Genomic DNA, 26,298 nt, shown 5'->3' on the forward strand with positions numbered 1-26,298 from the left:
AAAGCAACAAAAAGCAACATAAATAATAAACAGCTCAAGAGTTATCTACAAGCAGAACATCGACATTCCAAACAGTTCCAGGACTGAACAAGACTTTTAAAATGTGAAAAACTATTTTCAGTCCTGAAATGGTTTGGAAGGCTGTTCCATAAAGTTGCGGCAGCAAATTTGAAAGATTTTTTACCGTAACGGGTTGACTTTACCTGTGGAACATCCAGAATATTTACATACCTGAAAGAATACTTAGATTTTTTGACACTAAACAAATTTTGTAAGCACACAGGAGCTATAGTGTTCATAATCTTGAAAATTTCTTGAGCCATTGTTCTTATCCGTCTGATCTGCAAGGAGGGCACCTTAGCTTTATGTAAGAGGTCCTCCTCGTAGGAGCTGCTAAAATCCTCGTATACAAAACGGAGTGCTCTTTCCTGCACCTTTTCTAGTTTTTTGGAATTTCTCTCAATGCAAAAATGCAATGCCAAAGGGCAAAAATTAAGATTACTAAGAATAAAAGTATGAAAAATAGTAAGTTTAATAAGTCTATCCAAAACAGCCCAAACGTTTTAAAACATTTAGTTGCTGTGAGGCTCTCCTGCAGATTGAGCTGATATGAACATCAAAATTTAACTGATAGTCAATTTCAATGCCTAATAATTTTACTGTTTTTTCACATGTAAGGTTCGAATTTTGAATATGTATAGATGGGTTTTTTTTCAAAGGTCTTTTTGCCAACAGCCAAAACTTGAAACTTGTCGGGATTTGCTTGCATTTTATTCACCCGGATATTTGTGACTCAGATTCCAAAGTTGAAATTAATAAATCAAAATCTAGAGTACAGAAAGACATAGTATTGTCATCTGCATAGTTATATAAACTACCAATTTTAACAACAACAAAAAATCATTTATAAATACGTTAAACAACAATGGCCCTAGTATAGAACCCTGTGGTACACCTTTATGGATGTCAGCCCAACCACTCAGAACATTGTTGACTTTTATTTATTGTTTACGATTAGATAAATAGGACTTTAAAAGAGCAACTGAATGGGGGGATACACCATATGCTGATAATTTATCTAGCAAGATATTGTGCGGTAGGCAGTCAAAAGCCTTAGAAAGATCCATTAATACCACTGCAATGTACTGGTTTTTATCAAGAGCTTCACGCCAATCTTCTAACACTCTGAGAAGTGTGGTCTGACATCCATGTCCACGTCTAAATGCACACAAAAAGGATTCAATATTTTATCAAAGTATTCAATTAGTTGAATTTCATATATTTTTTCAAAGATTTTAGAAAATATGGGTAAGATACTAACTGGTCTATAGTTTGTTTTTGATAATGGGCCACTCTTTTTATGAAGGGGGGTCACTTGGGCTTCTTTTAGTTTATCAGGGAAACATTTATTTTCAATTGACAAATTTGCAAGAGTTGTCAGCTGTGGTGCAATATAAGATTTACAATTTTTTTACTATTTTTGCTGGAATACCATCAGCTCCTGTAGCCTTCTTGATGTTTATTTTATTCAAGATTCTATCGACATTTTCGTTAGATACTTTCTTAAATTCAAAATCAGCAACATGCTCTCTATTACTTAAAATTTCTTTTATACTTGGATGGTTTGAGGGGTCATATACCACATCTGCTCCAATTTTGACTGCTAGTGTGGAGAAAAAATTATTAAAAACATTGAAAAAATGTATTGGAACGATATGAAAAAAATAGCGATTTAGAAATAAAGAAGAATTCGTTGATGAATTTCGTATACCTTTCAACGATAAAAAGCGAAGATGTCTGCCTGAAACTTTATTTCATTTGAAGCAGAAACGTATATAATAAAAGAAATTTCGGCAAATCCATTTAATGACCATATAATCTATTCAAATAGCTACGGCTCTCATTATTTTTTACACTACTCTTGACGTAACGTACAGACACGTCAGAGGTGTATCTAGGGGAATGTTTTTGGAGCTTTATATATGGTTTACATAAATTTGGGGCGATTTAGAAGACATATTGGGTAAAAACATGTCTATTGTTGAAAGCTGTTTTTGCACTCTAGATGTCCTTATGTTGTTTTTGTCGTTTGATTGCTGTCTTGTTTACGTATAACCCTCATCTCCCTTATTTCATACAGTTTTAATTCCGTTTGATTTACTTTTAAATCGGTTTATGACAAATAATAACTTAAAGGGTTATTGAGTATAGATTAATTGCTTTTCTATCCCTTAAGAATATCCTCAGAGGAAGATAAATCGAAGAGATATGTGCCTAAATCTATAGTGCAAGGTAAACAGAAAAAAGTTTCACTCTTCAATATTTAACTCCTTTCTCCACCATTTTTAAACTGTATTCGGCAATTTATATTTAAGACATGTTGCATCCAAACAAGGCCAGATTGATCTGCAACTTATATTTTTTTTCCTTTTTTGGCACATACTTAAATATGAAGCTCATTAAATTCGATCTCAAAATAGTTACTAAAAAGGAATGCATATTTAAAAAGTCGTAATAAATTCCATTGAGCACAAAACTAATTGAAATCAGATTTCAGTTATTTGGATATTCTGAAATATATTTATTTTTTGGAAGAAATTGTAAAAAAAACTTGAAAATAATTATCTAGCTTGACTTTGAAACACTGATTTAAGATTTATATTGTACTCTCATTTTATCGTGAAATGTTCCTATAGTTTAAGGAATGAGGAACTTTTATTATTTCATTTGAACAAACGAAGTCAGTCAAAGTTGTTGATTGATAAACGGTGTCGTCATTGCAAGATCAGTGGCGGATTAAAAAAAGGGGGGGTGTATTTGGCGTACCTCTTTGATGGGGATCGTCAAATCGCTGCACTCGGCGGTATTTCTTCACTCTAATGGAATTTTAGTAAACCAGCGGGTTTATATGTTTATGGTTCTATCTCAACAACATTAACAAGTTTATTATGTTTGTAACACGTGAAAGGCATTTAATGTCCCAAACATAAATACATGTAGGACCTCTTTTATTTAAATTCCTATCACCCTATGTTATCCTAGATATTAAAGAACACGATGTCAGAAGTCAACCCTAAAAACTTAATTCAAAAGTCAATTCGTATCATATTAAAATACTGGTTGCAGAAAAGACCAGATGCATCATACCAGACTGAGATTGAAGTGCAGCGGTAAATGCTCGGTCTTTTTTCAAAAAAGATATTAATATCCATTCCTAGTTGCAACAATCGAATATGCTGTAAAGATGAGAACTGCAAGTACTTCATGTTAGAGTGCTAACTGAAAAAAAAATATTGTGCTCAACCATTGACAAACTGCACTGATTTTTTTCTCACCATGGTCATGTTCAGTTATTTTTTCAATCTTAAATGAAATCAGTCACTATCATTGTGTACTTCGAGGTTCAATGAATATTATGCCTCGCTTATACACTGACGGCACAATTATAAACCCCTGAATATAACTCAAAACCGAAATCTTGGCAAACATTTAGTATTTCTCCAAAAGATTTCTAATGACATTCTTTTCCATATATCATTTTATTCATTTGAATAGAAATTAAGTCATTTTGGTTTAAGAAGTTCTCCGATGCAACATTTTTAAAAAGATATAAAATTTACGATTTTGTATTAAAATGGACACATCGGTAACAAGAACCACTGAATAACATTCGAATCTATAAAAAATATGCAAAATAGTTGAAAAATGATATAAGTACGTATATATGATATAGGACATATAGACACTTTAATATTCGAATTCCAGTAAGATATTTTTACCCAGTGAGTGAAACAATTGCCGGGAAAATTAAGTGGAAAAATATATTCTAAGAGTACAACATTCAAATACTGAACTTTGGATTATGATTTTGCTTATTCATGTTCGTTAACGTTCATATTTGGTTATCTAATTGAATTGACGTTTATCAAGAAACTGAAATTATGATTTCAATACAACCACGATCTTGTTAAGGGAGACAGATTTATATGCGTTTTTTGCATATACATGTCTATGTTTTAATTGTATATTTGTCACTTAATCGCTCTAAAAATTAAAATATTTCAACGAAAACGACAGATATTGCTTTTTTATTCTTTAAAAAATTCTTTATATTTTAACAGTTTTATTTTCTAAACTATTGTGCATGACTATATCCTACAATACACAGTTTATGTTAACTGTGAAATAATCCCCGATTTTTTATTTCTTTTTTAGTTTGCTCTTTAACTTACCCAGTTTAACAGTCTTAAAGGGGTATTAGCTACGAGATATAAATAAAATCAAAATATGTTGATTTTTTTCAATCATTATGAAAGTGATATAGTGAAATAATAAGTCCCTTTTAGCAGCCAATTTGGTTCAATTTTGTCAAGATTAGCTAAGAAACATCTCTGATGAATTATTCACTTGCAAGTGAATAATTCGACCTCATTGAATCCGTATTCATGTGACCTTCAATTCAACCACTTAGCTGGAGATTGGTTACGCATGTATTCAGCTATTAAAAGGAAAAAGAATGTCAACATTGAAAGTGAAACAAGGATGAACCATTTGGTTGACTAATTCGATCCACAAAAAAATCATTCTTACACAGGTAAAAACGATGATAAACATACTTTTTAACCTTCAATATGAAATCAAAAAAGATCTAGAAAAATCCAATTGCACGTGGTCGCTATCTGTTTATATTTACATTTATGTTTATATCGTTAGCAGTCTTCGTATGTCATCTCGATCTTAGATGACGTCTAGACAAAAATACACACGAAATGTTGATACATATTTTTGGGTCCATGCATTGTAAATTGTTTATTTTAGACTTTTTTTTAATTAGGATACACGTTTTAGTATGTTACAAATCAAATATGAGAATTTGAGCCAAATCGGTGAACATGAATTTGACAGCTAATGCCCCTTTAAAGAAACATTTTTGACTGAATACTTGTTGAAGTTAAAAAAAAAAGTGATTGATGATAATTAACAATTCAATCACATGACATGAATTTTTATAAGATATGCTGATTACCCCAAGCCGACATTAAGAGTTCAGTATGCCATCTTCGATAACTTAAAGTCGTTTCTGTATGCCAGTACGACCTGACATATGAAAACTCAAAATGTCAAAACTACAGGTGACTTTTGTATATAAATTCCACGAAGTTTTAGAAATTTCAAAATATTCAATTTCGACAATCGAACACACACGTTTTTATATCAAGATGGCTTTATTTACGAGTACTCCCAAGTCTAAGCTAGGAGAAAAGGTTTTGTTGCTGAATCTGGACGACAGCGATGACGATGTTTCATCTGGCTACGATTCTCCTGTATATGTCTCCGATGAAAATCAAGACGATAAGAAAATAGTTCCAGCTAAAATGGTTGACGCTGATTCATCAGACGATTCAGATTTCTCATCCGATGAAGCAGATGATGATTCCTCAGACGACGACAGAGACGATTTAGATGATATAGATGACATACAGTCTACCGATGATTCGATGAAAGTCACAAAGATACAGGCTGTGGTTGATAATATTCGCTATATTCTGTCCATGCCGGACTTATGTGACGTCATGTTTCTTGTTGGACCACAGAGAATTCCAGTGTATGGATTAAAGTCGATACTTGGAATAAGAAGCCAAGCTTTCTGTGACATGTTTGTAAAGCAGTCGCGGGAACACATGAATACCAAGAAAAGGTTGAAGAAATCCAAAGATGAGAAGAAAACCGGAGGTAGCACCAAGACCACAATAATAATTGATAGTTACGACATCGAAGTGTTCCGTTCATTTTTATTGTTTTTGCACTGTGGATCCGTTACCATGGATGCTTCGACTGTTGTTGGACTTCTTTGTTGTGCTGTTGAATTTGACATTGCTGATTTGAAGAGGGCATGCTGGGAATTCGTAGATACATGTTTGTCATCTGTTAGTACCGGCATCGTTATAAAAGAAACATTCCGTTATGATGATCATATAGCTGCACAGAAACTCCGCAATACAGTTCTTGGTCAACAGAAAAACACAAAACTCCAAGACAAACAAAATTCTCAACTCCGTCAGTCTCCTATTGGAAAAGAAACCGAAGTTTAGAAGAATTTGTTTAGAAACTATGTAGTGCTATGCTTTGAAAACATATACATACATTTTAAAATAATATAAAACAAACAGTTTTGAATATCTATTGGTATTCACAAAGTGCAATTGTCATGTTTATTTTATAGTGCTTTATTAAACAATATAAAAAACAGATTTTCTTCATTGTTTTTAGATAAGCTGTTAATGTAGTTTTGGCTTGTAAATTTTTTTTTATAGAATTTCGTATATACTTTACCAAAATGTAGTCTACTGTGTATACATTTTTCATACCCAATAAGATCAAGTTTATTGTCATGTAAATCAACGGATATGATTTGCGACAACACGAAGTAAAAACAAAACATACTGCAGCATATAAAAACCAAGAAAAACTGAGCTTATAGTTTTTGCTCCTTAACACTGTATAGGAAAGAACTTATCAGATTGCCGACTTGCTCTTGATGGATCTTTCGTAAGTGATGCTTCATTCAATAAGAACCTGTGTGTTTACTTTGACAAGACATTAAGCATGAAAAAACAAGCTAGTGAAGAATCTTGTAAGCCATGTAAATGAACACTCAATTGGAACAAAAATTTCTTGTACTTTTATAAAGATGCTGTAAAATTTGATTTCTGGGAACACAGGATTCATCTTCAATCAGTTTATTGGTTACTTCCTGGCTGTAGTCATTAAAGGACAAAGAAATAAAGAAAGTAGGAAAAAAAGTCACTGATAAAAACATCAGAGATTTTTCTTACTTTTAAAACCTTTCTTCAAAAAATCAGTTTTCTTTTCCGGATCATCATTAAAAACGTAAATCTATGCTTAAAACAGGTGCGCCGCTTAAACGATCGTGAAGTACACACTTCAAAACAAGTATTTCTATCAAAATTGTTAAAACAAGCCTTTAGGTGACATGTGACGCCATTCTCCTACACATGTTCATTAAACAATACAATCAACACCTTTATTAATTAGTCCATTGTTGTCCATTGCTATCAAATGCAATCAGTTGATTATTGATTTTCTGTTAAAATCGATCCCAGCTATTGTCTAATCTGGGGAAAAGTCCGAGAAACCTGAAACAAAATTAACAAGACGGACGAATTCGAACCGATATATACTTCTTTCGCCAAATTCTTTCGCTAATCATGATTTTTAATCGCCACCATTATTATTTTTTTGCCAGCGGAAACCCTGGCTATCTAGTTTTAAAAATGTGTCCGATGACTCCGCCTACCAACCAAGATGGCCGAAATGGCTAAAAATAGAACATAGGGGTAAGATGTAAGTTTTGTCTATTATTTTAAAAACCGCTATAAATAGAGAAAATCTGACGGAGGCAAACATGTTCAGAATGTTGAGCTCTATCTATTGTCTATCTACATCAAAACTGTCAGACGACTTCTTACACGAGTTATTGAAAAAAAAAGAAAATTGGGATATGATTTAGCACATACGGATGTAACGAGCTTATTATGTTTTATGGCCCGACCTCAGACAGTCTGAAGGTAATTACAGAACAAAGAGGGTAATTTAGACCCTCGTCTAGCAGGCGGTCGTATTGAAACTGTGTTGGGAAAGGGAATATATTTTGCAACAGACGCATCATTCCTACCCCTTTGCATGTTTCTCTGTAAAGTTTTGGCGGGAAAACCATGCCATGGAAAATCTGGCTACACGAGGCCACCACAGCAATTTTCAGGAGGTCCTTTATTTGAATGTTGTGTAGACAATGAGAAGAACACACGGATATACCACGCCAGTACTATCCTGAATATCTTATTGAGTATATTTAAGTTGTTGTACAAAAAGATCAGAAATCGTTCTAAGCACAAGTAAAGCGCTATTCGGATCTGTCAGACACCTACTTCCTGTTTCCGATACACTGGATTACGAGCGGGGTATCATCGGATTATGGACTTATTGTTGTATTAACAAACAAAGATCTGTGAAACTTTGTCTGCGTAATGTTTTGATAAGAAATAATCCTCAACTGCTGCAGATATATATATAAAGTTAAAATTAGTTCATCTTCCGAAAAAGAAAAAAAAAATAGAAAAAAATAGATAGATATAAGAAGATGTGATATGAGTGCCAATGAGACAACTCTCCATCCAAGTCACAATTTGTAAAAGTAAACTAAAAACAAAACTTGTTCTTAAGAATCATTATCAGTACATTATCGTATACATAATACATAAGAACAATAAATTATTTTCACAAAAAGAGTTTCCAAATTCCATCCTGCAAAACACAGTACAGTTCTTTTTCCCGAGAAAAATAAACGACTGGAACAAACTACCCGATAACATCATGAATTGTACATCAGTTGACTCTTTCAAATTTTCAATCTCAAAATAACAATATTAAACTCAGTTATTACATCAAACTAATTGTACATTTGTAGTTTTCATTTTTTCCACTATTTTTGATTTGTATAATATTAATCAAAGTCTTGTTGTGAGTTATCCTCCTGTGACATAATCTTCAATGTGTTGAAGGCGGTCACGTGCATTATTTGGTAGAAGAAGAAGTAGAAGTTTTTAGTGCTCCGTATCAATCAGTTGACTTAAGCCATTTCCAACTGATTTTATAATTTGTTCTTATATTGTGCTGTAAAACCAGTCCCATGTTAGGGGAGAATAAAGTGTTCACAAACATGTTTAATCCTCAATCAGTCAAATTTAAATAGCATTTTGCTGGAGGTTACGGAACCAAATTTGTTGTGAAAATTTAGAAGAAAAGGACATTTTCACCTTTGAAGATTTTCATTAAAATTATCACATTTAGAATTACTGAAAGCATCAATAAAATATCGAATTTATTTTGAAGTCATTCAAGTCAACATTAATTTACATATGTGGAACATTACAGGGGAAGATGCATAATGGCCCTGCAATTTCAAGTACCAGTAACTAATCCCATTGTTTACACTTTTAAAGAAATACTTTTAAATTTTTTTACACATAAGTCAAACATCGCTGACACATTAGACTACCAAATGGGATATTTTTGTACATGGTCATGCTCTTTTGTTGTTTTGTTAGGTTTTTATTTTTGTATTTCGTGCCAATCAGGCAAGTGATGCCTTTTTCAACTGCATTTTGCAATGTTTCTTATGTTGTGCATTTACACAATTATTCAAGATTATTAGGGTTGAGCAGTACTTGTAATCATATTTCCCCCTCCCCCACCCCACAAATTCTTTAAGTGCCTGTCCAAGGTCGGGAGGCTGTGATTCTGTAGAAGTCGTTGGTTGCTGTCATGATTATTTTTTAGTTTATGGTTTTAGCCTAAATCATACATATGTTTTCTTATTTTATTTGTTTTAAACATTTGTTCATGCGATTGCTGTTCATAGTAAGCGGTTTGCTCATTGTTGAAGATTGTATGATGACCTATAGTAACTTACATCTACGTCATTTGGTCGTTGGTGTATGTATAGTTGTCTCAATGGCAATTTACCACAACTCCTTATTTTAGCTCACCTGACCCAAAGCAAGACAAGAATTACACTTGAGACGACAAGGCCGAAATCGTTAGTCGACTCCTTAAAGGAGTTATTGCTCCTAATTGATGATTTTTGGGTTCACACATCTATGTTGGTTGTTTTTGTAGTCTTTCGGAATACCGCAAATGCTCACTGTCTTTTTCGGAATCCATCTGTTCTTTTCTATGGCTGCTTGCGTAAAAGGTAATTAATTGATACATTTATGTACGTTTCGGCAATAAAGTTTATCGACAGAGTATAGGTATTCCTATGGGCACAAATTGTGCCCCTTTAATAGCAGACTTGTTCCTGTACTGTTATGAATCACAGTTTATGGCCAAACTCAGTAAAGACCCGTCTAAATTCCATTTAATTGATAAATTCAACAACACTTACCGTTATCTTGATGATATTTTTTCGTTGAATAATCAAGAATTCTCTAAATATACTGCCGAAATTTACCCACAGCAACTTACCTTAAATAAATCAAATATTAACAGCAATAAGTGTTCTTTCCTAGATTTACATATTTCAGTTTTACACCAGAAACTCTATACAAAAATTTATGACAAAAAGGGTGATTTTTCTTTCCCTAATGATAATTTTCCTTTTTTGGACGGTGATGTTCTTCTGGCACCATCTTACGGTGTTTTTATATCCCAACTCGTTCGTTATGCCCGTGCCTGTAGTGACGTTTTGGCTTTCAATGACCGTAATCTATGTATAACTGGTAAATTGTTAAGTCAGGGATTTCGTTACCTTAAATTACTTAAAACCTTTACTAAATTCTTCCATAGATACAAAGATTTGTTTTGTAAGTTTGGCTGTATCTGTAAAAACTTATTTCAGACGGAACAGCACATCCTAAATTTTACGGTTATGTTGTTTACCGAGCTCGGAAATTTACATACGATCCGGGTAAACGTATCAATCCTCTGAATAAACTTATTCTAAAAGGTTACCAATTCAACACTGTAATTACATCTTTGAATATTGTTTTTATTGGTATAAATATTGATTTTGTTATCAGTAAATTAAAATTTTACTAAATAGTTTTGTTATTCACATATGTAATCTAACGGTACTACAATCTGTCGATACCTTTATTTTGGCATTGCACACGGTCGCGTTTTTCTCTCTGACCGTTAATGACGTCTTTAGACTAGATCAATTGGATGTTGGATGTGAACTAACTGATTGATATTTTAGTCTTAGATACATGATTTCTTTTATCAGTTGTTATTGGCTTTGAACTAGCTGTCAGTAACTGCGAGTACTCTCCGATCTGTACTTAGTGTCCCTTTTGTTGTTAGGGATGAGGGATGTATAGATACCCTGCCACGTCCGGTCTGTGCTTATGTTTGAGGTTTTTCTGCTTTGTATCGATCTGATGAGTTAAGCCTTTTTCAACTGATTTTTATAGTTTGTTCTTATGTTGTGTTGTTACACCACTGTCCCAGGTTACGGGGAGGGTTGAGCGCTCACAAACATGTTTAACCCCGCCTCCTCCTTTATGTGCCCTTCCCAAGTCAGGAGCCTGTAGTTCAGTGGTTGTCGTTGGTTCATGTCTGTAATATTTGTTTTTCGTTAATTGTTTTGTTATAAATTAGGCCGTTAGTTTTCTCTATTGAATTGTTACATATTTTTCATGTCGGGGTCTTTTATAGTCGACTTTACGGTATGGGTTTTTCTCATTGTCGAAGGCCGGACGGTTGTCTATAATTGCTTACATCCACTTCATTTGAACTTGGGTGGATAGTTGTCTCATTGGCAATCATACCTCATCTCCTTGTATATGTAAGAGAATGATAATCATTTCTTCATGACTAAGTACGAGCGTTAGCGAGTACTTATCATGAAGTAAGGGATTATCATTCTCTTACAACCTTAGAATATTGTAAAGAGCTCAAGGCTCAAATGATCTCTTAATTGGTTGTATATGTTGTGTACAAGACGCAAGTTTGTACAAATTATGATTTGCACAGGGTTTTTGTACAAGTTATACGTTTTTTGACACATACCTTTTTGCACCAGGTGATAAAAGTTTATCTTCTAAAATTTATCAGCATAATGTCTTAATAAAGGGGCACTAGCTACGAGATATATAAAAAATCTAATATATGATTTTTTTTTGTTCAATCATTAATGAAAGTGAAATAGTGAAATAATTATTCGCTTTTAGCTGCCAGTATGGTTCAATTTTGTCAAAATAAGTTAAGAAACATTGATGATGAATTATTCACTTGCAAGTGAATAATTCGACCTCATTGGATCCGTATTCATGTGAACTTCAATTTAACCCCTTAGCTAGAGATGGATAACACGTGAATTGTATGTGTAAAGTTATTTAAAGGAAAAGAATGTCAACATTGAAAGTGAAACAAAGGTAAATCATTTGATTGAATGATCCGATCCACAAAAATCATTCTTATACAGGTAAAAACGATGATAAACATATATTCTTAATCTATAATATACAGACCTAGAAAAATCCAATAGCACGAGTTCGCTTAATCTATTTATATCTTTATTTATGTTTACATCGCTTATATGGTCATCGGATGACTTTGGAGGTCAACTATCGCGATAGTTAATTAGATGGCGTCTAGACTACTGAAATACACACGAAACGAAGCTATGTGTTATCATGCCCAGGTCCTGTTAACTGTTTATTTTAGACTTTTAATAGTTTGGATAAATGTTTTACATTGTTATAAATCAAATATGAGAATTTGAGTCAAATCGGTGAACATGAATTTGACAGCTAGTGCCCCTTTAATTATGATATCTATCTTGATTTTTTAATTCTACCCTAGTACTATCCTGAATGATATTTCACAAATAATGAAAACCTCTTTTTCACCCGTAGTGATAAAAGGGTTGCGTTTTGTTTTCTTTGTCATATTTATTGACCAATTTATTATTTTGTATACTATATCATGTTGCTCTTGTTGCACACAATGTGTGCCCGAGTGTATTAATAAACACAAACACGATATTAATGAGTAATCGAACAAACCATTAAATAAAAAATAGTATATGTTAATGATAATATTTTATACCAATAAAATCAGAAGTAGGTTGCCGCTATTCAGAGTTGGTTCGTTACAACTTAAAAGTTGAAACATGTCAATATGCTAGACCACCAGAACATCTCGTTTGAATATTTTTTGGGATAGTGGCCAAATTGGACATGAAAAGCACTTTCTTTTTAATTGTTGTTTTTACTCTGATATCAGACATGAAATCTATGCCAAAGTCCGTCTTTTAAATGTTGATTTTGATTATCTATGTGATATTGAAATACTCAATTATCTTATGTGTAATGAGAATATGGTACCTCTTTTAGCTAGCTCCCTTTATCCTACGTTTTACCGTAGAAAACATGTTGTAATCTAGACGTTTATATATATAATTATAATTTTTTACAAGTAAAATTGTTGCCTTTGAGATTATGTATTAGATGTCTATTTTAATGATAGTGTCTCATAAGTTGTCTTCGGCTTGCATCCGTTTACGTAATGTTAGGTTCTTATGGCTTTGTGTATATATATAGATATTGTAATGGATGGTGACACTTTAGTTTATTTACAAAGAATAGAATCAGTGACCATTATTTACTTATAGAAAAGGGCAGATATCTGAATATACCCCGAAACCAAAGAATATGTCTAACTTGTAAAACCACAGAAGATGAAAACCACTTTCTCCTCTACTGTCAAAATAATTAAAGATTACGTATTTAACTTTTTAATGACATCCTAATAGATAATCCTATATTTCCAAATCTGTCGAATATTGAAAAACTAGAAAGCATGCTGAATCCTTCAAATATATTGTATTTATATATATATATATATATGTATTCAGATCAGTTTATTTTATTTTTTGTAGTTATTCTTTGTATTTGTCACAAATATCATGTTTTACTTATATGGCAATAAAGAATTATTTAATAAAATAAATTATCTTTCAAAACAATTAAGGTTGACTGTAGAAATAAATCCCCGATTTCTTATCCTTATGTTTTTTTTTAGTTGACTCTACCATTGAAAGTATTATATATATTCCATTTTACTTCCATGCTCTACCTCATCAACTTACAGTGCTAAATAAACCTTTCACTAATTACTCGTTAAACAAAACAAGTTTTTAAAGCTGATTAATCATAATTAACAATCTAATCACATGGCATGAATGTAATTTGACATGTTGATTACCCCAAGCCGACATTAAGAGTTCAGTATGCCATCTTCGACACCTTAAGTTTGTCTCTGTATGCCACTACAACCTGGCATATCAAAATTCAAAATGTCAAAAGTACAGATGACTTTTGTATATAAATTCCACAAAGTTTTAGATATTTCAAAGATATTTGATTTCGATAGTCGAAAACACACGTTTAAATACCAAGATGGCTTTATTTACTAGTACTCCTAAATCTAAGCTTGGAGAAAAGGTTTTGTTGCTGAATCTGGACAAGAGCGACGACGAGGGTTCATCTGGCTACGATTCTCCTGTATATGTCTCCGATGAAAACAAAGACAAGAAAACAGCTCAAATGGTTGCCGCTGATTCATCGGACGATTCAGATTTCTCATCTAATGAAGCAGATGATGATTCCTCAGACGACGATTTAGACGATTTAGAGGATATAGATGACATACAGTCAACCAATGATTCGATGAAGGTTATAAAGATACAGGCTGTGGTTGATAATATTCGCTATATTCTGTCCATGCCGGACTTGTGTGACGTCATGTTTCTTGTTGGACAACAGAGAATTCCAGTGTATGGATTAAAGTCGATACTTGGAATAAGGAGTCAAGCTTTCTTAGACATGTTTGTAAAGCAGTCGCGGGAAGACATGAATACCAAAAAAAGGTCGAAGAAATCCAAAGATGAGAAGAAAATCGGAAGTAGCACCAAGACTACAATAATAATTGATAGTTACGACATCGAAGTGTTCCGTTCATTTTTATTGTTTTTGCACTGTGGATCAGTCACCATGGATGCTTCGACTGTTGTTGGACTTCTTTGTAGTGCTGTTGAATTTGACATTGTTGATTTGAAGAGGGCATGCTGGGAATTTGTAGATACATGTTTGTCATCTGTTAGTACCGAAATCGTTATAAAAGAAACATTTCGTTATGATGACCATAGTGCTGCACAGAAACTCCGACATATTGTCCTGGGTCAAAAGAATAAGACAAAACTCCAAGACAGACGTTCTAAGCTACGCCAGTCTCCAATTGGAAAAGAATCTGAAGTTTAGAAGATTTTTTGTTAAAACTGTCTAGTGCTATAGATATACACACATTTTGAACTGATATAAAACAAACGTTGTAGTTTGATACTAGTATTATTCACAAACTGCAGATAACATATTATATTAATTTTATTTAATAGTGCTTTATTAAACAATATAGAAAAACTAGTTGGTCTTTAATTGTTTTCGTTACAATCGTTTTAGTTACAATGATTAAGGCAGGGTAGGTCGTTGTTTAAATTCTATCAATTGATGCTTAACGTACATCAACCAATATCTTACATGCATATTTAGGACGATTTGAAGTTAAGGTAGTCTTGGCGTTAATACTTTGCCAAAATGTAGTTTACTGTGCTATTTTCAAAGGTGTATATATATATTTTGATACCAAATAGTATCAACATTTTATTGTAATATATATCAACTGATATGATTTGTGACCAAAACAAAACAAAACCCAAAACATTCTAGCATTTACATATACCAAGAAAAAATCATGTATAATTAAGCAAACATAAACGTATAATTCTATAGTTTTTACATTCAATTACGAGTATTATAGTATAGGTCACAGAGTTTTCAAGCCACAGGTTGTGCAAAAGAGAGGCGAAAGATACCAGAGGGACATTCACACTCATAAGTCGAAAATAAACTGACAACGCCATGGCTAAAAAAAGAAAAAGACCAACAGACAAACAATAGTAAACAAAACACAACATAGAAAACTAAAGACTGAGCAACACGAACCCCATCAAAAACTGGGGGTGATCTCAGGTGCTCCGGAAGGGTAAGCAGATCCTGCTCCACATGTGGCAACCGTCGTGTCATGTTAGTACAAACCCGGTAATAAGATCTAATAAGTTTAATTCGGTAGGTCACATTTGTGCAAAATTCTCATCTTTTGTAAGGAGAATATACATATGGAAAAGAAATACTTAGAAAGACATTAAATGTATAAAAGAATATGAAAAGATTGCTTTTATTGAATGCTTTCTCCAAATTAAAACCAGGAGTGCTAGTATTGCCGTGCAAAGCATACCCTACTCGTAATTTAAAGAATCAAGAAACGAAAGTATAGGTGTCTGACTGATCCAAAAAACTCTCACACGTTACAACTCAACATTGTCAAGCTCCAGACCAAATTTGAAGTCATTCTGTTCAGTAGTTTTCGACGAAAGTGTGACGAAAATGTTGATTGAAGAACGGATGGACTTGGTGGTTGCAATATACCACCATCATTTAGAATGGGAATATAAAATGGGATCACCATTTTCGTTTTCTTGCTGCATAGGAATATAGATAAATTTACATTATTCTCTTTTATGAAACGACATAATCTCAACTTATAAATCAAGACTAAAGTTTTCTATTAATAAAATAGTATTCTGTAGTTGTCAAAGGTTATTACCATAAGATAAACATTATTCAAATGAAAAGTCGTGTAATTAAAACTTGTCATTTTTTTTGAAGCGGGATCAATATACCTGTATTTAAACACCAGACCGTACAGCACTGGTTACCGGAATTTTGGATAAACCAAACCATGCAGGTACTTCATATCTTAGAAACAGGCTATCTATGCCCTCAATTTTAAAATTCATTCATACATTTTTGTATTATTCAAAATTATCAGTAAATTGTGTGTTCTACAAGGATCACCAGTCCTTCACCTTTCATCATGTACTACTTTCTTCTGTTACCAGAATAATTGTCCAATGAAATATCATAATACTTGCGTCTCACTAGAAACCAAAACAACTAAGGATAAGAAAGAAAGTATCGGATTGTCCCAGTCCTTATCAATCTGAAATACTAATATTCGTTAAAATAAAATTGAGATGGTATATCTCCTACTCTTATAAGTATTTTTGTGCATCCTTTTTCTTTCGTTCCATTCACTGCACTCTTGGAAAACAAGTCCCAACAAACACTCTAATTGAATAGATAATATTTGAATGTCTTTCAGTTCAACATTTATTTGAAAACCCTTCACATCTACTTCTGGAAATCCTTCCTATATGTTTCCATATCTTTTACGGAGGTTACACGGATTAGGCCTCTTTTACCAACTCTGGTGAAATCAGCAAAAAAATCTCCCATGACGTCATTACCGACTGTATCAATCTTCATTCCATTCACGACTGTAATTCTGTCGTCCTTGGTTAAGTCCTTATCAAGCTGAAAAAAAAAATAAACATTATATTCAAGAGGTTAATTTTCGGGGTGTTTAAAATTCTCGATTTCTAGAACTAAATCTTTTTTTCTTTTCCCTGATTCCGATCTTCCTTTCAAACCAAATTTACGCGTAGGGGTATTTCGCAATTGTATGGTAATTACGAAATTAGCGAAAATAACTCATTCGCGAAAATTATTGCATGATAAGAAGAAGTTGCCCTAGCTATTTTAGATCCATTTTTGTTTTACTTTAAAACCTGATTACTAAAATAAACTGAACTCAGATTTATTTTTTTCCAGTATAAATGCATTTGATTGTAGAATATAAGGCTTTAATTCAATTTTTGGCTTCTTTGTATGTTTTCTTGTCCATAGGCGGCAAAACGGGATGTGGTTTGGGGTGGTTAGCGTGTTGAGGCAGTTGTGCCAATTGCCCATTTCTTCAAAAGTAGGTGCAATATATTTTGCCATCAGTCGATAACTGTTCAAATTTTTTTAAAAGGCCAGTCAGCTTCAGCTACATCATATTGACCTTCAAAATCTCATAATGTCGTATAGTTGAAGAACTTCAAAATTGTTCTAATTTATTTGCTTATCAAAACATTTTTGATAAATGACCAACAAAATAGTTTCATCTGGCGCTCATTTTTGCCCCTGCCATCTTAAACTGTGGTCTTATGTTCCTATGCATAGCATAGCATTTTTCTCTCTAACTGAAATACTATGCCACAATTATTTACCTTAGGTTTAATAAATATTGCAATTCGAAGTTCATTTACTGCTACGTTCGAATCTTTATATTGCGCCTGTGCACAATTTGATATTCCCATTAGTGCACATGCACCGACAGCAAGCAGGGAGATGTTCGGCGAGAACACGCTCTCACATGACAGTCCGTTTACAAATGTATACGTCGTATCTGAAAAGGAAAAACATATTTCTATATTTTGATAAATAAGAATACAGAATGTATAGGGTATATTAAAAAGTTCGTAAAGGGTTCCGCGGAATCTTCTGTCTCGCCCCTGATTGCTGATGTCATAGTGCAAATTTTGTGCCATTTCTAACTGATGTCGGTGTAAAAGTGTAAACAGTATCTATCATATAGGCATATTTACTTCTAGAATCTAAGTCCATTCAAATGCATGAAAATTAATAAAAAAATTAAAAGCGTTTAAATTGGTTATGATGAAGCTTCAGTCCAAATTTCGATAAGGTTTGACAGATAATTAAGTTTTAAAATCTTTGACTATAAATGTTAAAAAAAAAACGACGTCAGATATTCAGAATCATGGTAGTAATATATACTGTCTGATACCATATTTTGTATGAAGTTAATCAAACGGTAATATCGATGCTATATACGTTTGTATGTGACCCCCTTTAGGATTTATTTTCACAGTCACTATAAGTTAGACCACCATAATTACTGTAACAGAAAAATTACCGTTATCATTTTTTTACATTAGAATTGCATTAAAAAATTGCACTAGCTCAACCTCCGGATACGACCTTATAATAATACAAAGATAATAGAACATTAAAAACATTCTACCTTTTTCTTTTGCCAGGACGGGTAGAAATGTCTTGCAACAAATGAAATGGGATTTAGCTCTCATGTTCATCTGGTTATCGAATTCTTCCACACTCTGTTCTGTCAATGGACCTTCCTGGAAATTTCATGAAAAAATAATGATATTTTATACACACTGCTGCTACATCAAACACAAACTTCAAACCAGGCGGTATGTATAATTTGTCCTTTCTGTCGGTATTAAAATTGTGGGTATATAAATATTTTTTTTAGGAGTATATTTTCTATTGATAATTTACTTTTATAATTATAACGTTCAAAATCTGAAGCAGGTTTAAATCTAGGGTAAGGGACATAACTCTAAAAAAAATCACTGGTACGTTTATATCAAACGATTTTCACAAAGTACACTCTAAGTAACATATATTATTTTATTTCGGTTTCTTTTAAGTGCTTTAAAAACATTCATGTAACTGCCTGTACAAAACGATTTACTGATATAACCCTCAATTCAGGTCAACCTTTAATAATAATATAAAAAAAAAGAAAAAAAAAGAAAAAAAATTAGGTCATTTATTGAGACGGTTGGAAAACTAAGGGGACATATGGTAAAATAAAATTATCTTGGTAGCTTATTTGTGATAGAATACAACAGTTTGAAATCTGTTTTAAGCTTAATGAATTGTTTACCTCCCACCAGGCACCAAAGGCTGACAACACGTGATGAACGCCGCCATGTTGATCCTGTAAAATTTTAAGAATTTTCTTTGCGCCAGCTTCAGTTGCAACGTCTTCCTGTAGAGAGAAGATTTTAAAAAGTAACAAATATTCAAAAACATCGTCATGTTTCAAAAGCGATATATTTCATAAGGCCTATATCATGTATAAGTCAAAATAACTGGAATGAGGTCATAGTATTCTATAGTATAATACAGATTTTTAAAATCATATGGGTAGAAATTGCCTACTTTGTATTTTTTTTTACATAGAGTAGATTTGTCTTTTATAAAATTAAAACAAATGCGAGAGTCCGACTGGCCAATATACATTCAATTCATTTCCATTTCATAAACTACAATGTACTGTTAAAACTCCATCAGACAAAGTTAATCTTTGACAGTTTTGGTCACTGATTTTTATGATCACAAAACTTTTTCTCTTCCGGTCATGAAACTTTACTCAGTAATTGGAGTACAAAATTTGTGCTCGAACACCAAATCCATTAATTTGATTGGTTGATATTTGAGTCTGAGTACGATAGTCGTAGTCGAAATTGTTTCAATGATGACCGTGATGATAAACACTTGTCGTGAGCACAGAAATCCGTACTAGTAGTTTCCTCCTAGATTCATTTATCATTTATACCTGATCAAACTTATTATATTTAGCAAATAATTCAAGATGATTTTATTCTTCACTCCAATTCCGTTTGTTGGTTTGTTATACAGCACACACACATAACAGAGCTAGCATACAAAACTCACCGCAATAAGTATCAGATTTTTCTGTAAGTCTTCACTGAAACTCTTCTTCAGATCATCTAAGCGCTGTTGAGACCTTGAACTAACAGCTACCTAAAGATCAAAATTAATATGTTTTATATATAAGTCAGTCACTGAAGTCTCCGTGTGGATCCTGAATCGTTTACCTGGTGCGTATCTTGACTAACCTGGTTGAGCGCTCCTATGCAGGCTACCTTGACTCAATAAGAAAAAAAATATTCATTTATTTTGAACAACTCCATTCAATAGTTGATTTTAAACATAGATTGCACTAAAAAAAGTATTATGTTGACAAAACAAAAGTGCGGAATCTTCTAGAAGTGTTCTTACTTTAGACAATGACCCAATTATTATTCTGTGCTATTGCATTATTGTAGATTATATATGAATTACTAGTGGAAAATATTATCAGTGGATATCTGACGGGTGGACTTTTTTATTTACTATAACTGTTGGATTTACCAAACTATAAACTTTTGAGTTACCGTTATTCATTGGACACACTTGGATTACCAACTTTGAAAATACTTTGGGAAATTATTCAATTGGAATCAGTGAAGCATCCAGGAGAACTAATTTTGAACTCGTTGAACATATATGTCTGGAACTGTTTTATTTTTTTGTAAACCTGTAATTACGAACAAAGAACAAAAATGGATGCTTTTCGGGTATGGGTACAAATTTGAGTCATGGGACAAACTGGCAATTTCGAATTAATAAAAAACAAAGTTGATAAAGTTATGACATACCTTTGCTCCTTCTTTCAGTAAAGACCTAGCGCATCCCGATCCGACAATACCTGTACCACCAGCAATGAATGCAACTCTGCCTAAACATAGAAAGACTGAGTTAAAGTGGCAATTACATGTATATAGGATTAATGTATTGAATGAACATGCCAACTTTATAAGTGCTACTAAACTGACTGAATACAAATTTTGTAGTTACTACTACTTATTAGACAATAAAAAAATGATAAATCCTTAATAAAACTCGTGGCTTCATTATAGGGGAGTTTGTTGTTGTGTTTGAATTAAAATAAAATGGTTTCAAAATTGTTATTATTCTCCGAAAGATATTTGTCAGTAAAAAATGCATGATCGTGATGGTGTTTTTGAAACATATTAACATTTTTTGGCGGGAAAAAGAAGTTCTCTTGATTTTTCATATATTCATTATGAAAATGTTTTTCCTGTCAAAATCTTTAAAAAATATCAAGGATATAGATGAAAAGGTATTAAAAGAAATTATAAAAGTGGGGTTAATGGACCAAATTGTCAAAATTGCCACAGAAGCTAAAATAAAGGAAAGTAAACATGATTGCCAACATGACCGATGAATATAGTGTAGACAGTGTTCGTGTGAAGGAGGGGCACTCAAAGTCCCTCTTTTCTCATCTATACTGAAGCCTTTTATCAACCCCTTCTCCCAGTTTTATATTGTCTTCCATTTTCTCCTTCCAATTTTCTTTCTTTTTACTTAAAAAAAATTAAGCAAATGAAAAAAGTGAACAAAATTCAGTCTTGCTTATTCATAAATTATATTTTATTTTCAATTTCGTTCTTAATGATAAACTTTTTGAACATATTCAATGTTTTGTGAAAGATATATTAAGAGATTACAAATGTATTGTTTCAAATAAGGGTTTAGAAATAGATCACCCCCACACAAAAACACATTACAAACTGTCTATACTATTTATTGACAAAGTGCAAAATTGTGGAAATTTGAAATTGCATTCTTAAGCCTGATCTGTAGACATTGTGGTTAATATTTATCTGCTGAAATATGAAGCTAAAGATGTACAGCCATAAGAATTACCACAAAAAGATGGAAAGGATTCAATCCCTGAAAGTCCCGAACTTGCAAAATTATCCGTTTTTCTGCTGAAAGTGCGTTACCTTATTTTTAACATGTCTGTTGTCGCTTAACAGTCAGAATAAGCCCTTAATTGTCCCCACAATTTGATAATCATTAAAAATCCGTATTTTTTTTTACTATTAATTGCATTATTTTTTTTATCTATTAATATTTCTTTACCTAAACATGTAAAATTTTCATTTAGATAATTATTAAATAAGTGTTATTTTTAGTAATATATACATTATGATGCCAATATTTAATGTAGTAGAAGTTAAAAAAAAAAAAAAAAAATGCTTTATAAGTCAAAAATAAAACATTACAAAATTCGAAAAAATATATTGAAAATGAATATGTCATGTATGTAGAGCATTTCTATATGTATATATTTTTTTCAATCACGCCTGAGATAACTGACACAGAGTTTTAGTAATCCCCGATCACGAAAAGATATATTCAGACATCAACCCATTTCGTCAACTCTCAATGATGTAAACAGCATGCTTTAAAGGATAGGCCAATATTTAAAATAGTTTAACTTAGATTTGTTATTTCAAAACTCTCTAATTCTGTATGCATTTGTGACCAGTCAGATAAATTTTGATAAACCCAGTTGATAAAATTTGTCTCGTATAATTTCCCGCCATATCCAGTCAGAACATTTCCATAAAGTTATTAGAGAAAAATTCGATAGTTTTATTTTCCAATTTTAAATGCTCTGCAAAAATAGCATTTATAAGTTTTAAAATTGATCTATATCTCGAGTTGATAAATATCGTAATCAGTTGAGTTGTTTGGTAGAATCTAATGTATTATAAAGTATATAGTTTCACTAGTTAAACATCCAATATTGTCCTTGCTGATTTGTTAGAACATGCAGACAAATCAATCGTTTCAATAATTGTCAAAGACAATATAGTTCGATCAAAAAATCATATTTCATATAAACGGGATACCAGATCAGAATTATATACCAGTTTTAAACAAACAGTACAGTTTGTTGACTTATCAAGTACCTAGTGGCAGATCCAGGATAGAGCGTAGAGGGCGTACAAATCGACAAAAAATATAAAAAAATCTCATGTTTCTCACAATTCATATGATTTTTTAGCATGTTCGCTGTTATCTATTAACTTTTCTTTCTATATTAAGCCTAGTTTTCGAAAATCCTGTCCCGACTCGTCCGCTCCTGAGCAGCCCCCGAAAAAATCAAATGAAATAAAGTATAAACAAGAGAATGACTTGATATAACTGTATTAGACTCATTTCTATTATCTTGAAATTCCCACAATATATGTCATTTTTTTCTACTAGTTTTTTTATTTTAAGTATTCATTAACTAATTACAAAGTATATAATTAGTTTGATGTCACGATAGTTCAATATATACAAGTATGTGTTTAAGTTCAAAATAGAATATAGATGATTGTCAGTGCATTGGGAAAATTTCATTCGAGGTCAACATTTTTGTTGGGAAAATTACAAAGGACAAAGAAGGGGGTATAAGAGGCAATTGCTAAGCCATCCCTTCATTACCAATTACGGTGATAAATGAATAGGACAATATAGTTTGGCCATCTAGTATACAGAAATGACCACTGTAGTGTCACAAACACAAAAAATTACAAATTTGACCATAAATGTATATTTAACTAGACCGTTTGGTAAAATAAAGTATACGTACCAGCCTAACCGAAATGATAATTTATTTAACATTAAAAAATTTCCGACTTCTTTAAACTGAGTTTTACTGTGCGTATTGCTGTGTGTTTGTTTATTCTACATTGGCTAGAGGATAAGGGGAGGGTTGAGATCTCACAAAACATGTTTAACCCCGCCGCATTTTTGCGCCTGTCCCAAGTCAGGAGCCTCTGGCCTTTGTTAGTCTTGTATGTTTTTTAATTTTAGTTCATTTATATGTTTTGGAGTTTAGTGTGACGTCCATTTCCATTGAACTAGTACACATTTTTGTTTAGGGGGCAGCTGAAGCCCGCCTCCGGGTGCGGGATTTTCTCGCTGTGTTGAGGACCCATGGGTGGCCTTAGGCTGTTTTCTGCTCTTTGGTTGGGTTGTTGTCTCTTTGACACATTCCCCATTTCCATTCTCAATTTTATTTGAATTAGACTATACTTGTAGCAATACATCTCTCTGGGTAATGCTGTTAAATAAATATGACAGAATTTCCCCTAGCAATGACCTTAATACATGATTTTTTTTTATTACTAGTATTTTTTATTGGCTTTGAACTAATGTAGCTGTCAGTAACTTCAAGTGCTCTCAGATCTGTACTTTGTGTCTTTTTTTGTTGTTGTGAGTGATTTATAAATTCCCTGCAACCTCCGGTCTTTATTTTTGTTACATTTGTTTTTGCTTTGAATCGATCTGATGAGTTAAACTCTTTTCAACTGATTTTTATAGTTTGTTCTTATGTTGTGCTGTTACAACACTGTCCCAGGTTACGGGAGGGTAGAGCGCTCACAAACATGTATTTACATTGTGTCATAGATCAAATTTATTCGTTCAGTGTATGTTCACTTGTTTTTGTTAATATGTCTTTTGATTGAGTTAAGCCATTTCGATTGATATTTTATAGTATGTCTTTCTATGTTGTGATGTTACAATATTGTTTTAGGTAGGGTGAAGGTTGGCGCCTATTAAAACGTTTAAACCCGCTGCATTTGTTTGCACCAGTCCTAAAGTCAGGAACCTGATGTTCAGTGGTTGTCGTTTGTTGATGTGGTTCATAAGTATTTCTCGTTTCTCGTTTTTCATATAGATTAGACCGTTGGTTTTCTTGTTTGAATGGTTTTACACTAGTCATTTTGGGGCCCTTTATAGCTTGGTGTTCGGTGTGAGCCAAGGCTCCGTGTTGAAGGCCGTACTTTGACTTATAATGGTTTACTTTTACCGATTGTGACTTAGATGGAGAGTTGTCTCATTGGCACTCACACCACATCTTCTTATATCTATTAACCCCACTGTCCCATGTTAAGTTTTCTCAATTTAATTGTTTCATATTTTTCATGTCGGGGCCTTTTATAGCAGACTATACGGCATGGGTTTTTCTCAATGTTGAAGGCCGTAAGTACGGTTGCCTATAATTGCTTACATTTGAGATTTGGTGAATAGTTGTCTCATTGGCAATCTATTTTTATATACAGTATATTGTTTCACTTGTTAAATGTTCAATATTGTTCTTACTTATTTTTGAGAACATGCAGGCAAATCAACCGTTTAATAATTTTAATAATGGTCAAGGATATTATAGTTTAACCAAAAATTCATATTTCAAATACACGGGATACCAGATAAAATTGAAAATGGAAATGGGGAATGTGTCAAAGAGACAACAACCCGACCATAGAGCAGACAACATTTATATAACTGTTTTATGCAAACAGTACAGCTTTTTTACATATCAATCACCCTGTTAGGCTATTGATCTTAAATAAATATTACCGAATTTCATCCTAGCATTCACCTTAAGGTAACATTTTATAAATCAATTAATAAAACTGCTCAAATATAATTGCTGACAAGAACTATTTTTAACATGTTATGCATGATGTATCATATAAGCGTACTATATATAACGAAAATAGGATTTCGATACGGTATTTTTCATTTTAACCTCAGTATTTAACACTAGTATATTTATAGAAAATGCAATAGCAGTGCTCCTGTACTCAAGCGCCTGAAAGGTAAATTGTTTTGGAAGCTGTTAACAAAACGACTTGACACTGTAGCCGATAAAGATTAAATACACATGCATGCTTTACTTACATAAACAAATTATAGATAATAAGTAACTCACCCGAATATTTCATTATCATACAGTTTTTTTTTATCACCGTTTTACAGAAATATTAACACAGGTAGGTATTTTTGTAAAGGGCTAAATGTTAACCCGGTCAATAATTAGAATAACATACCTACGCCGCGGTTGTAGTGAAACGGTTATGTGACTCATTCTAAAAGCAAACACTCCAGAATTGAAATTGTAAAAATACTTTTCCCCTCTAATTTGAAGTATCTCGGTCATTCTGACTGAGATTCTCCTTAACCAGACTCGTAGACAGAGTGTCTCTGAGGGGGTTATTTTGGATCACGAAGCTCTGAGTGACTTCAATCTGCATCTCGATTTTAAAATAGTCTTTTATATAAAATAAGGATCGAGATGTGGTACATTGAATTGACAACGAGGCAAATGATTTTTACACTACAACATTTTTATATTCAGGAATTGTTCGTATCATTGTTTTCACATTAATATGCCTGTACAAAACATTAATGTCAAATTGCAAAAACGTTGGAGAACCATCTTATTTTGCATCGAACTCTTGCTTAATTAATACTATATCCTACAGTCTTATTTTGTTTGATTATC

The 26,298-nt window shown here is 32.6% G+C and overlaps 1 protein-coding gene across 2 annotated transcripts; it reads right to left on the reverse strand.

Annotated features, from left to right (window-relative positions):
• Nucleotides 1-14,717: 14,717 nt before the first annotated feature.
• Nucleotides 14,718-25,860, reverse strand: LOC127738972 (uncharacterized oxidoreductase SH0585-like). 2 transcript variants are annotated; one of them, XR_008000230.1, is made up of 8 exons: nucleotides 25,726-25,860; nucleotides 20,801-20,880; nucleotides 20,034-20,123; nucleotides 19,240-19,344; nucleotides 18,571-18,685; nucleotides 17,756-17,934; nucleotides 16,325-17,018; nucleotides 14,718-14,835 (listed from the first exon to the last, which is right to left on the reverse strand). XR_008000230.1 is itself a non-coding variant. In XM_052250472.1 (7 exons), the coding sequence occupies exons 1-7, from the start codon at nucleotides 25,742-25,744 to the stop codon at nucleotides 16,836-16,838; spliced, it is 771 nt and encodes a 256-aa protein (XP_052106432.1). In that variant the 5' UTR covers nucleotides 25,745-25,860; the 3' UTR covers nucleotides 15,796-16,835. The 2 variants fall into 2 exon arrangements, 1 of the variants encoding a protein (XP_052106432.1); XM_052250472.1 differs by lacking the exon at nucleotides 14,718-14,835 and having other exon boundaries at nucleotides 15,796-17,018.
• Between the last annotated feature and the right edge of the window lie 438 nt (nucleotides 25,861-26,298).

Source organism: Mytilus californianus, unplaced genomic scaffold (assembly GCF_021869535.1).
Source record: "Mytilus californianus isolate M0D057914Y unplaced genomic scaffold, xbMytCali1.0.p SCAF_4, whole genome shotgun sequence".
In the NCBI taxonomy this organism is placed as follows: Eukaryota; Metazoa; Mollusca; class Bivalvia; order Mytilida; family Mytilidae; genus Mytilus; species Mytilus californianus.

Coding starts and splice junctions, on each gene's coding strand:
- LOC127738972 (XM_052250472.1), bottom strand. Junction 19,345..20,033: donor AAAATCTGATACTTATTGCG/GTGAGTTTTGTA, acceptor TTCTCTCTACAG/GAAGACGTTGCAACTGAAGC. Junction 18,686..19,239: donor CCTTTGGTGCCTGGTGGGAG/GTAAACAATTCA, acceptor TGAAATTTCCAG/GAAGGTCCATTGACAGAACA.